The sequence below is a fragment of the Ammospiza caudacuta genome, chromosome 18 (genome assembly GCF_027887145.1).
Source record: "Ammospiza caudacuta isolate bAmmCau1 chromosome 18, bAmmCau1.pri, whole genome shotgun sequence".
In the NCBI taxonomy this organism is placed as follows: domain Eukaryota; kingdom Metazoa; phylum Chordata; class Aves; order Passeriformes; family Passerellidae; genus Ammospiza; species Ammospiza caudacuta.
The window spans coordinates 11,352,699-11,365,803 of NC_080610.1; the positions used below are offsets into that span (position 1 = coordinate 11,352,699).

The 13,105-nt window shown below is 44.6% G+C and overlaps 1 protein-coding gene across 1 annotated transcript in view; it reads right to left on the reverse strand.

The window, feature by feature from the left end:
- The window catches only part of GRK3 (G protein-coupled receptor kinase 3), a 58,322-nt gene that overhangs the window by 3,869 nt on the left and 41,348 nt on the right, over positions 1-13,105 (reverse strand). Inside the window, exons 10-20 of the mRNA XM_058816700.1 lie at positions 11,588-11,666; positions 11,044-11,174; positions 10,196-10,290; positions 9,267-9,374; positions 7,054-7,120; positions 6,768-6,868; positions 5,449-5,515; positions 4,922-5,017; positions 2,639-2,801; positions 1,429-1,565; positions 408-521 (exon numbers count right to left, since the gene is read on the reverse strand). Coding sequence (XP_058672683.1) covers positions 408-521; positions 1,429-1,565; positions 2,639-2,801; positions 4,922-5,017; positions 5,449-5,515; positions 6,768-6,868; positions 7,054-7,120; positions 9,267-9,374; positions 10,196-10,290; positions 11,044-11,174; positions 11,588-11,666 — 1,158 coding nt within the window. The remainder of the gene's footprint in view (positions 1-407; positions 522-1,428; positions 1,566-2,638; positions 2,802-4,921; positions 5,018-5,448; positions 5,516-6,767; positions 6,869-7,053; positions 7,121-9,266; positions 9,375-10,195; positions 10,291-11,043; positions 11,175-11,587; positions 11,667-13,105) is intronic.

The window sequence follows — 13,105 nt, forward strand, 5'->3', positions numbered from 1 at the left end:
GCAACATGGATGCTGCCCATGTGCAATTCTCCATCACCTCAATGCAAGCTGGTACAATGTTTAGAGGATTTGAGCACTCCCCCTTCCACACATGAGCTCCAGGAGCTGCCCACAGTGAGACACAAGCCAACAAGGCCCTTGGAGCTTGAGAAGTTTGGGAGTTTTTAGCTATTTAATAAACCAAATTCATCTTGTCCCAAATACCACTGAAATCCATGACAAGCTGCAGGTTTCCTGCTTTCAGAACTCAAGGGTGATAAACATTGGTATTTTATCAGTAACTAAGGCACTTGGCTCTGCTCCATCAAGTGCCTTAATTAACATGCAACAGGATGAGCAGAAAAACTTGTCAATTGTTTATCATATGCAAAACAATCTCATCAGGTTATCAAAAAATCAAGTCTTACCTCACACTGTAGGACAAACTGTTTTCCTCCTTTAATTCTCAGTAAGATGCATTTCTTATCTTTAATTTGTGTTTCTTCAACAGATACTATTTGTTCCATTGTCAGCAGGTTTTGCTGCAGCATTTACAAAAGAGCAGAGAATTAATTGGAAAAAAATGCTGTTGCCCATCAAATAAAGCCACTATCTCATTTTCCTGGACTAGCCACATGAATTAAGTGATGAACATTAAATGTCATTATACAAACATTTATTTCTGAAGGCTGGGTCATGAACTAAAGATAGATAGTAAGGTAAGAGAGAGACTTACAAGGGGCTTGGTTGCTTCAACAGTGACAACGAAATATCAGTTCTAAAAGCCAGTAATGACAGCATGAAATAAGAATCTACAAATAGGTGTGTCTGCAAACAGAAAATTAACTATTTTCCCTCAAGAGTTGCATATAATTTGATACATTTTTCAAGCATTACTGTTATTACCCAAAAAAAGGCAATTTCACTACTTCAAAGAGCTGAAAGGGAATATTTCAGCATTGAATACTTACAAAGAGAATATACACAACAGTGTGCAGGAAAACTCTCCCTATGGACTGCAGAGTACACAATGTCTCAAATTCCAAATGCTTCCTTAATTTAAATATCCAAATTATCTGCCCTGCACATGAGCACAGCTGGGCTACACTACAGCCACTATAGCATTTTCTTGGAAACAAAATGCTATAGCATTTATCACCTTACCAGTTTGTGTTTTTTTGTATAAATAGTCCAGAGGTCCTAAATGAGAAACAACACCATCAACTACCAAAATCCTTTAAAAACACAACAAAGCAAACAAAGGATTCTCAAGACAACTTTACATCTCCTGTGTGCAGTGTAAGCTATGTGTTAACTACAGTGAGACAGGAGATACTCAAAGGGGCTTTTACTCAGAGAAAACTCTTTCACTAGGAGAGCTCCTGGGCTCTCCAGGTGTGTCCCAGCTCCAGCTGCCTTCCAGCAGAGCTCCCAGGGCCCCTCACTCACCCGGGACTCTCCTTCTCCTCGCCACTCCAGCCGGTTGGGGAAGAGGTAAAAGTAACGCCGCTGCCACTGAGTCAGGAAGGGGTTCCCCAGCTTGAGCATGTAGCCATGCATGATACAGTCCTTCCCCAGGGCATAATCTAAACCAAGAGGAGATGTTAGCAAAGTGACAGGAGATGCAGCTGAAAGCATTCTGAGAGAGCTCTGTGCCGAGGGGATGGAGCCCCGGACCCGCCGTGCCCTGGGCAGGTTCAGATATCACACACAAACCCCCAGCTCTGTTCAGATATCACACACAAACCCCCAGCTCTGTTCAGATATCACACACAAACCCCCAGCTCTGTTCAGGTATCACACACAAACCCCCAGCTCTGTTCAGGTATCACACACAAACCCCCAGCTCTGTTCAGGTATCACACACAAACCCCCAGCTCTGTTCAGATATCACACACAAACCCCCAGCTCTGTTCAAGTATCACACACAAACCCCCAGCTCTGTTCAGATATCACACACAAACCCCCAGCTCTGTTCAGGTATCACACACAAACCCCCAGCTCTGTTCAGATATCACACACAAACCCCCAGCTCTGTTCAGATCACACACTCAGCCCCAGCTCTGCCCTAACTGCACAGCTGCTGTGGCTGCAGAGCAGGGAACAAGGACAGGTCCTGGCTCTCAAAGTATCTCACTGGAGGAAGTTTTAAAAGCGCTGAATGTTGCTCTCCAAAGCTTGGGGGTTTGATGCAACACCCCCGTGCAAGCTGCAGTTTGCTGTGCAAAACCTCCTGGGGCCCTTCCCAGCTCCTGGGCAGGAAATCAAACCCCACAGACTGGGAAGGTGGGGAGGCACAGGGTGCCCAGAGAAGCTGGGGCTGCCCCATGATCCCTGGAAATGTCCAAGGCCAGGTTGGACAGGCTTGGAGCAACCTGGGATAGTGGAAGGCATCCCTGCCCATAGCAGGGAATGGGACTGGATGGGCTTTAAAATCCTTTCCAACCCAAACCATTCCAGGACTCTATGATTCCATGAATCTCTTTCCAAAGCCTGATGTCATCATTCAGCATTTCATAACATTAAGAAACATCTTAAGCAACATGACAGCGATTAAACAAATCCTAACGATTCCTGGGAATGACAGCAATGGGAGAACTCCAAACCCAGGAATTACTACCTAGCAGCAAAATATGAGAGAAGTGTAAGGACAGATTACCTTCCTCGTGGCCAAGCTGCTTATTTTTAGCCCTTTTTCTGGCCTCAATTTTATCTGTGTCTGCATTTACTGCATCATAAACAGTTTCTGCTACTTCTTGCTGCCAACGCTCCGATATTACCAGAGGGAAGTTCTTATATAACTCCTGGTCACTATCAAGCAACTTGCAAGAGAAAAACAACAAAAAACCCAACATTTTAATAACTTTCACTACTCTTATCCCCAACAGTTAATAGTTACCCATGCAACAGCATTATTTTACACGATGGATTGAACTAAAACCTTCACAAAACAAACAGATGCAAGCAAGAGAAGCACAGACACTAACTTAAGCAGAGATATTAATTTATGTGCAGAGAACAGGCCACCTGCTCAAAACTTGTTTGGTTTGATAGCTCCAAAATCCTCACTCAACACTGCCCCATAACGCTCTCTAGATATTTAAAGAACTACTCCAATGTAAGCAGCAGTAATCTTAATTTTGTTGCACAAAAACTTCCCCAGCCCAAAAACTCCACGAATACGTGAAAAGATAGCTTTTCCACAGCAATGCCTTCCATGCTTCCACAGCCTGGTTTTATATTCTTAATAATTAACCCTCAGAATTCATCAGCATGTGCTGCAGATGTCAAATGTACTGGCATAAGGATTCTTTTCTCCACTAATGCTTTGACTACTTAAATTGAATTGCACTGAAGAAAATCAGGAAAAAAATTCCTTCTCCAAAAGGGTTTCCCAGCACTGAGCAGGGCAGCGGTGAAGTGCCCATCCCTGGAGGAGATTAAAGCTGTGTGGATGCAGCACCAACAGCTGCAGAACAGCTTGATTCTCCTACTCAGTCAGGTCAGACCCTCCTGGAATAGATATTCTCCTCTTTTTCAGAGATCCATGCTATATCCCAGCAGGAAAATACACACCCAGAAAATCTCCAAGGAAGGGGGAACAGCCACAGGCATCCCCTGAGGGCTTCCCCCTCATAACCCAAAGTTCATGAGCTCTTCTGGGGCCCACAGGACATTCTGCAGGATAAATAAAACCCAAGGGAGCAGGGAGGAGAGCAAACTCGGTGGTGCCCAGGGCTGCTGGCACCTGGCTGGCAGCTGACTCAGGCAGGAATCCTGCTGTCCCCTCTGGAAGCCTGTGACACCCAGAGGGGCTGTGCTGTCCCTCCCTGACTCACCCCCAAGGGTAAATTTATCCCCTGAGCTATGAGATTCTGAGATCAAACTGGACATGACACAGCAATGACCTGCTGGTGATTCACATTCCAGGACAGCAATCATGTTATTGAGAATCTCTGAGCCTCCCAAGAAATAAAAAGGCTCCCTGGTTCTTCCTTGCAAAATGTTCCTCTGAATCCTGGCACTGCAGAATTACAGGGGACTGGAATCCTGCCAGGCTAACATTGATGCTGAAGATGTGGAATTTTCTGGGATAAAGAACATCCTGGGCTCTCTGCACTGTTCTGTGCCAACTTCTGTCACCACAGCAGGTGACACTGACAGACGAGCTCCCTTTTAGGCTCACTGAGTACTTAATGGGGCTTTTTCCTTATAAAGTTTAGAACAATTAATTTCCCTCCTGACTCACTTCTGTAAGAACAAGAATGAGATCTGTTCTACTGCAGAAATGGGTGATGAAAACAATGAAGGGCACTGACCCAAGCCCTGCTGCCCCAAAGTCCCAGGGAAACTTCAGAGAGTGGAGGAATCCACAGAGGGTCACCCCCTTTATGTGAGTCCCAAAGGGGCCAGCAGCTCTAACTTATGTCTTTTTTTATATAATTTATATTATTTTAATTAAATTTTGGATAATATCAGAACCTGAAAATTTCTTTTACCACTTTTCTAACTTATGACATTGCTACTATTAACACATTTTGTCATTTTTAAGTGTTTCCCCAGCACTCTCTGACCACTCAACTATTAAAATAAAGTTTAGCTCCATTTCTCCAAGCTACCAGAAATAAATCCCAACTTTTAAACACACAAACCATAAGGTATTCTTGAAAAACTGAGGCTCTCCCAATTCTTTCCTGACCATTTATTTCCTTCACTACATAAAACTTTTGGTAAGAAAGTAAGATTTCAGTTAACCTAAAAACTTCTTGGCAAGCAACAACAAACAGGGGAACCAGCCCAAAGTACCAGCATGGACTGATTCTCCCAACCTGAAGGAATTCCTTGCACATCCAGAGCCCTGAAGCAAAGGAAATGCCACACACACATGGAAAGCCAAGCAGAGCAGCCCCAGTGCCACCCTCCAGCACTGAGAGTTGGGTACCTTAATGCCTTTAGTGTCCTCTTCATCAAAGGAGCCAATATCAAAAGCATCTGCTGCATTGACTTCTCCCCGGGGAGGAATCAGGGGGGGAGGGTACTGGAAATTGAAATCAGCATCATTAAAGACAAATTAATGGGTATTATTTAACTCCATTCTTTGTATTTTTTGCACAGATTACACCTGACTGTGACACAGTGCCCCCCTTGGAATTAAACTTCAGTGCAAAATTGCTGGCACTTCTTTTAATTAGAGCTCCTTCAAAAATCTGGGGATAAAAGTCCCCAGTTTAGAGACAGCAAAGGAAAGGAAACATGCAGTAATTTGAACCTGGAAATGTTATTATTTATTCTTAACAATCAGGAAGATCTGTAGTAATGAATATTCATCAACAACCCTTCCTGTATTTGTGTGAGTGAGCACTTGTGCTGGGCACTGTGACCCTCAAGTTTTCTGCTCAGTACCTGTTTGGGTTTATTTTCCTTTTAGTGCTTTATCAAGTCAGTTAAATTACTGTCTTTATCCTTTACCTTCTGTAAATAGACTTGCTGCCAATCAATGCCTTTGAAGAAAGGATGTTCCTTTACTTCTTGTGCGCTGCAAAACAGAAGTGACTGAAGTCAACAAAGGAAAGGGCTTTTAAAGTGTATTCAAGGAATACAAAGCCCTCAAAGGTCACACTTCTATCACCCAAGAACATCAGAGAAACGCTCTTTTTTGCAAAATAAAATGTAAGAATTCCTCAGTAAACAACAGGAGAGAAGATCTGCAGGTGGAAACACTTGGAATAGTGCTCCAGGGCTGGCAGGCAAGAACTCCTGATGGCACTCCAACAAGTTTCACTGTTGTCAGATGCCAAACATGGACCTGGGTCAGATCCCAAAAATGCTCTGGGTCAGATCCCAAACATGGATCCAGGTCAGACCCCAAAAATGCTCTGGGTCAGATCCCAAACATGGACCCAGGTCAGATCCCTAACATGGATCCAGGTCAGACCCCAAAAATGCTCGGGGTCAGATCTCAAACACAGATCTGGGTCAGATCCCAAACACTGTATGTAAATAACCAGATTACTCCACATTATACAAATTTTATAAGAAAATAATCAACTACTCTTGTTATCTCTCAGGGAAAAGCAATCTCAGGTCATTATCAAAGAGGGCTCCAAAACAAAAATCCTCTGAATCTCCCACTGGAATTGGAGCCAGCCCCAGGCTCAGGTGTGACCATCTACCTGTTATCACACATCCCAATGGTTTCTCAACACTTGTTTACTCCTCTCCTTTTCTCTGTCAGTCTCACACTGCCTTTTTAAGCAGGAGATAACAATTTCATGAACAGCTACAGGTGAGCCTGGCAGGAAGCTCAGAATAATCAAGTGACAAAGGCAGCACCAGCAATATTCACAGCTTTTGCTTGGTGTTTTTGGGATTGTTTTCTGGTTTGTGGTTTGGTTTTTTTTTGTAGTATGCTCCTATCATTACAGATACAATATAAGCAATAAATTTTCGCTATCAGTATGTCTGAGTCAAGTCATATGATTTCATGCCAAAACAGATCAGGCAAAACCAGAAAAACAACCGAGGGATGAGAAGTAGGAACACCACCCAATGCAAGCATGACTGCAGGGAACTCAGGGAAAGGCTTTAAGGACAGAAATTGTCAAAAAAACATGTCCAAACTGAAGGAATCTGAAATGTAATTCCATGCAGCAGCACTTTGTAATGTTCTCTTTCCAAAATTAAAATCTTCACAACAGGAAGCAGATTTTTACTTTAAATGAATTCACTCATTGACAGAGAAGTGGAAATTTTTCAAGGCAGAGGTCCAAGGAGAAGACAACACCTACCTTCTTCCTTGGCATCCAAGCCTCTTGCTCACATCCCTCTGCAGGAGCCCTTCCAGAAGGGACTTGAGCTCAGGAGAAAAGGAATCCGGGAGCTCCACGTTCTGTGGGGAAAGGAAACACAAAGAGAGATTCCATGATGGAAGGGGTGTGCTCTGCCTTCTTGCCCCTGCTGGTGTTTGGAAACAGCTCTCCCATGTGCAGACAGAGAGAGCAGGGGGGACAGTTCCAGTTTTAGGGGAAATGGGAGCTCAGGGAACAGGGGGATGTCACTGGGGCCAGCCCTTACCACCGTGAGCGTCATCCGGTCGATCTCGTGCTTATCTTTGGTTTTGTGCTGCCTGAAAGGGCTGTGCCTGTGGAAAGAAGAAAAAAAATGGTAATAAATAAATGTAAAGCCTCAGCATATCAGGGTATTTCAGCTGTGGCAATACCAGGAGTTAGTGGAGCATCCTGTTAGTCCCATCCTTCCCCCTCATCCCTCCTGTCCTGCAGAGCAATCTGATCCACAGGAAGGTGAGCAGAAAGTTGGGTAATTCTTCAAGAGTGAAATGGCCTTAAAAATGTGCTTCAAATGCTTCACTAATTACATCTATCTCCCCAAAACCTGAACAGTTTCCAGCTAACAAGGAAACCCTGAGCAGCCATCAGTCCCCCTCATCCCTCCTGTCCTGCAGAGCAATCTGATCCACAGGAAGGTGAGCAGAAAGTTGGGTAATTCTTCAACAGTGATCTGGCCTTAAAGATGTGCTTCAAATGCTTCACTAATTACATCTATCTCCCCCAAACCTGAACAGTTTTCAGCTAACAAGGAAACCCTGAGCAGCCATCACCCACAGGGATTTAAATTCGATGATTTCTATAAGGAAGGTGAGCATGACCCACTGAACTCACCATTCCCCAAAGAGATAAGAGATAACAGATCCCACAGCATCAGCCACTGGGAAGATATCTGATGGTATCTTGGAAATTATCAGCTTCATCCCTTTCCTGCTTTATAATTCTGGCTTGAATTTGAATTTTCCTCTAAGCTATGGAAGACTGTGACCCATTAGAGATTTATCACACAGTCCTCCGTGAAAGAAGCAGTATTGTAGTAAGAGATATTTTGATTATATTTAGGATATATTCCCTGCTTCTTTTCTTTAAAACCTTGAGGGGATGATGTTTTTCACAATCAAAATGTTACTCACTTATCAATTCCATTAATTAGCTATTCTAAAGCATTCTGCCTTACCACATGGCAGAGTGTACCAGCATGTTTCAACTGGAGACCTGCTACTCCCAAGTTATTTTCCTTTTATTCTCAAAAATGTTCTGATTGATGAATGCAATGGATGGACCAGGACTTCAATTTTTCTCTTTTCAACATGACAGGTAAATGGTTCCCACACAGCCTCATGTACTCTGACAAGAAGGCTCTGAGTAGATCAGGGAAGAAAATGATTCACTGGCGACTTATGGGCAGATTCTGTGCCAGACTAAATTTACCAAATACCAAGAAATGGCACCATGTGCCCAGCCCTTGTTTTGGGATGTGCTTAATTGGTTTCAGAACAGATGAGGAATGAGAGTTCACTGTGAATAATGCTCTGGCTTCTGGCTGAGCACTGATACCACCCTGAACATCTCTGCCAGGGACAATCACAGCCCAAAGACTGGCAATTTAAACACCACTTCTTTCTTTATTTGCACCCTTACATGGTCTGCTTTGTGCACAATTAATGTTAAATTGATACAGCTCTAGAGTTCAATTCACAAGTCACACACTGACCTTCCTTTGTGCAGTGCCTGCATGGAGATAAAAGCTGATAATTAATTATGTGTGAGGACACAGGATGACCTAATGATCAATCTTTAAAGAGAAGCACTGAGAAAAGCCTCAGATTTCTCCTGGTTTGCCATTAACACTGAGGATGCCATTTTCTACAAGCACTTGCCCATCAGTGCTTGTTGACTGCTCAGATAAATCCCATGGCATTAATCTATTCTAAGTTTAATGAGCTGACAAAGCTGTAATTATCTTGTACCTTTGGACACTGGTTAGGTAACAGGCCAGATTCAGCAAATGGAAGGACCCACACCTTGTACCTGGCCCAAACCCTGCAGGAGGGAAGGCTGAGCAGCACCCAAAGAGGGACCAGTGCAGCCAAGAGCTTCTCCACAACACCAGGTCTCAACACAAAGCCCATGATTTAACACGGCTGGCTGAGAGCACTCCAAGGAGCAACATCTCAACATTTAAAACTTCCAGAGAGAAGCAAACTGCTGTCTGCAGCACTTCAGAGAGCAGACAGAAGTGTCTTCCTCATTTCCCACACCAGTAGCTACTACAGGATGCTTGGGTTGGGTTTGGTTTGGAAGAAAAAGCCTGGTTTGTCACACGTGGGGCAGCACTGAGGGATCACTTCAGCCAACCTGTGACACACCACGTCCTTCTGTTCCAAGGGACACCCACAGAGGCCCCCAGGCCCCCACAGGCAAGGCAGGAGCCCCACTCACCCCCTCAGCAGCTTGAAGAGCATGCAGCCCAGGGAGAACCAGTCAGCACTGCTGTCGTAGGCTGTGCCCTTCTGCAGCACCTCGGGGGCCATGTACCCGTGGGTTCCTCTGCAGAGCACAACAGCACAAAGCATTCATTACATCCAACATTATCACTGGGGAAAAAAATCACTGAAAATAAGTATTCTCTCAATAAGACAGCCCAGTTTGGAAAGAATTCATTTTGACCATTTTATTTTGTTTCCAATGGGTTTTTTGTGTCACCTGTGTGAGCACAGGACACTCCTGAAGTCACCACAACAAGCAGCCACCAGGTATTGCTTTTACCCTTGACATGTTCAAAACATGTGGACTTTTTTCAAGAAGCTACTGATTTGTAAATCTCTTAAGGTGTGACAGGCTGGAGTTTCCCTTTCTGCATAAATTCCAAGACTAAATCAGGTCAATTGAGGAGCTAAGAATGAAACGTGCCAGGTAAGATGTGAATCCACACCCAACTCCAGGAATTCAGATCCCAGTTAAATCCCGATGGTGAGAGGCAGAAAGGAACAAAATTTGCCTCCAGATCCATGAAGATCCAGAAAGAGAAAGACACAATAAATCCAGGATTTTATTCAGTTTGGGAATATTTAAGTACCAGGTTGGGACAATTAAAGCAATCTGGTACTTTAACTCAGTCAGGTTCTTCTCTGAGCAGTGAATCATCCTGAAATAATGTGTCATCTCCCAGCCATGCCTACACATCAGCTGCTACAACTGTGCAGGAAAACAGGGACAGGAGCCCAAAAAACCTCATTAGAGCCACCAGCTCAGCAAGCCTGGGCCACACAAGTGTCATTCCTCCCCTTGAGGCAAAGTTAAGTTATAAAGACAAATTCAGGATGGATTTAGCACTACCTGTATGTGCAGCTCCCAGACAGAATACTTACACACTGGCATGTGGCTTCTTTTTGGAAAAGTCACAAGCCAGCCCAAGGTCTGATATCCTCACGTGCCCATGTTCATCCAGCAGGATATTTGCAGGCTGGAAACCAAGAGAAGGAGGTGAGTGCTTGGTATTCCCCAGCTGACAACTGCAAACTCTCACAGCACAGCAACTCAAACATCAATACTCCCTGGTAATTGGTAATTGCCTTCTTTTATTTAACATCAATATCTACCAGGCACTTCCTAGATAAAAAATCCACCTTCTCACAGAGCACTACCATCAGCTCCACAGGTTATGAAATACTGAACAACAGAAGGGAATAACCAGGCAAGGTTTGAACACAAAGCAGGTAATAAATGTATAATCCATTCTGGCCTCAAGTTGTTTTTGGTTTCTTCACAGCAGGGGCTGTGTGTGGCTCTTAGACCTTTTATTCTCAGTCTCTGGGCAGATTTTCATCCCCTTGTGCTGCCACTTGGTCCAGGGACTCTTCTCTGGGACCTGTCCTCAATTTCCCAAATATCAGTGAAACCCCCCAGCCCCTCTCCTGCTGTTGTCTCCCATCACACACACAAATATAGAAATACAGTAAATTATCCTCTAAATCATTCTCCCATCAGGGAGATCAGTAACATCTCACAGGATTTACTGTGACCCCCAGGAAGCCTCTCCCAGGCCAGTTAAACTGGATAATGGCACAGATTAGAAGGACTTTGAAAACTCAGTACAAAAATCTGGCAGATAAAGAAATAATCCTGCCAAGGAAAGGCTTCAGGAAGGGTAATCCATGGGAGTTTTCTGAGGGGCTGTGTGGATTCTGTGTGGATTCAGGCACCCACCAAGCATTACCTTCAGGTCTCTGTACACCACGAAGCGATTGTGCATGTGCTCTAAGCCCAGGATGATTTCAGTAGCATAAAACCTCATCTCTTTTTCAGAAAACACTCCGTGCTGGGAGAGGTGGTAGTGCAAATCTCCTCCTGAAATGAGAATTGAGATGTAATTAAGTGAACAGTAAAACCTTACCCTGCAGGCAGACAGGGTGACACTGTGGGGGAACAGCTCAGCTTTTGTAGGTTCTTATTACCTGGAGATCACACAGCCCCACCCTCTGCAAATCTGTGTGGTGACAAAACAGCTGAGAAAGTTCATACAGAGATTTGATCAGTCTGAAACTCCATTTTAAAATGCATTTATTTCATAAACATTTGCATTCAGTGACTAATCCAGCAGAGGATTTCCACATAGGCAAAGGCTGTACCACACAGTGGTTTGTGGAGAGCAGAATAAATAGAGCAGCCCAGGCTTGAGGGACCAACCATCTCAGCAATCCTCCTGCCAAAATTTTTGTAACATCACCATCATCATCATCATCTGAACAAGCCTTGCTTACCATTCATGAGGTCCAGAATGAAGCAGAGCTTGTCAGGGGTGTGGAAGGCATAGGTCATACAGACTATAAAAGGACAGTCCTGCAAGGCAAGAGCAAAGAGGTTCACCCTGGGCAAAAAGCAAAGTGTGACTTAGGGAAGCTAAAAATACAGCTGGTATTTTTCCTGTGCTATTTGCCAGTATTCCCAAGGTTCTCCTCTAAAATTCAGCTTCATTGGTAATCCCGGTCCCCTTGTGAGGGCCCTGCTCAAGTGACAGTGAAGGTGTTTGGCCCCCCAGCAGCATTTCCAACAGAGGATTGAAGGAATGTGAACACACCAGGCAGGAGCTGGGATTCTGGAGCATTACAATGTTCAGGAAGCAGCTACAGCAACATCCAGATCCTGCAAAACCCACAACACAAGGGCTGTGGGAGCAGGTTTAGGAGGTCAGAGCAGCCAGGTGGGTTACACCTCACCTCTTAATGCACCTGAACCCCAATTCACCCCATGTTTAAGATAAGCAGCCATAAAAAATTCCACTGGAAAAACACATCTTTGTTCCCAAGGTCTGCTCATGTGCTGGCACCTCCACGGCACACACTCAAAACCCCATGGCAGCAGGTGGCAGACCTTCCTCTGCACCAAACCTGCATACAAGGCTAATTCAGAAATATGGAATTGCTGAGGTTGGAAAACCCCTCTGAGACTGAGGGATTCAGCCAAGGCCACCACTAACCCATGTCCCCAAGTGCCACATCTGTGGCATTCACATTCTCTGAAAAAATTCCTTCGCCCAGGATTTTTCTCCTGGGAAGCTGAGAGGCAGCAAGAGAGGCCTCAGAGAAAAGGGAATCAATTCTTATCTCATTTGCTTCTCCTCTGTGGTGCTCACATGGAATGTGTTTGGAGATTGTTTACCCACAGGTGATTGCTCCATTGGATTCTGCTGTGAGTTGTTTTCACTCTTTGGCCAGTTGGGGCCAAGCTGTGTTGGGACTCTGGAATGTCTCACCAGTTTTCATTATTATCTTTTTAGCATTCTGTAAGTATCCTTTCTGTATTCTTTAGTATAGTTTACCATTCTTTATTATAATATAGTATAATAAAATAATAAATTAGCCTTCTGAGAACACGGAGTCAGATGCATCATTCTCTCCCCTGGTGGGTGGACCTGCATTTACAACACCACATCCACACATCTGTTAAATCCCTCCTGGGATTTGACTCCATCACTGCTCTGGGCAGCTGTGCCAGGGCTGGAGAACCCTTTCCATGAAGAATGGAGCTGCTCTGGCCATATCATTGCTGATAAAAGCCAGGAGGACCCTGGCTAATGACCAGAGGGTGGCTGTCACCTCCTCAACTTCTTCTCCATATGGGATGGAACCATGGAATGCTTTGGCTTGGGAGGGACCTTAAAGCTCATCTCATCTCATCCCAAGCCCCTGCCATGGGCAGGGACACCAAACCAGGGCTTTTTGGTGGGTCTGCAGCGATCCCTTTGGGAATGGCTGTGCTGCCTCATCCCACATCTGATC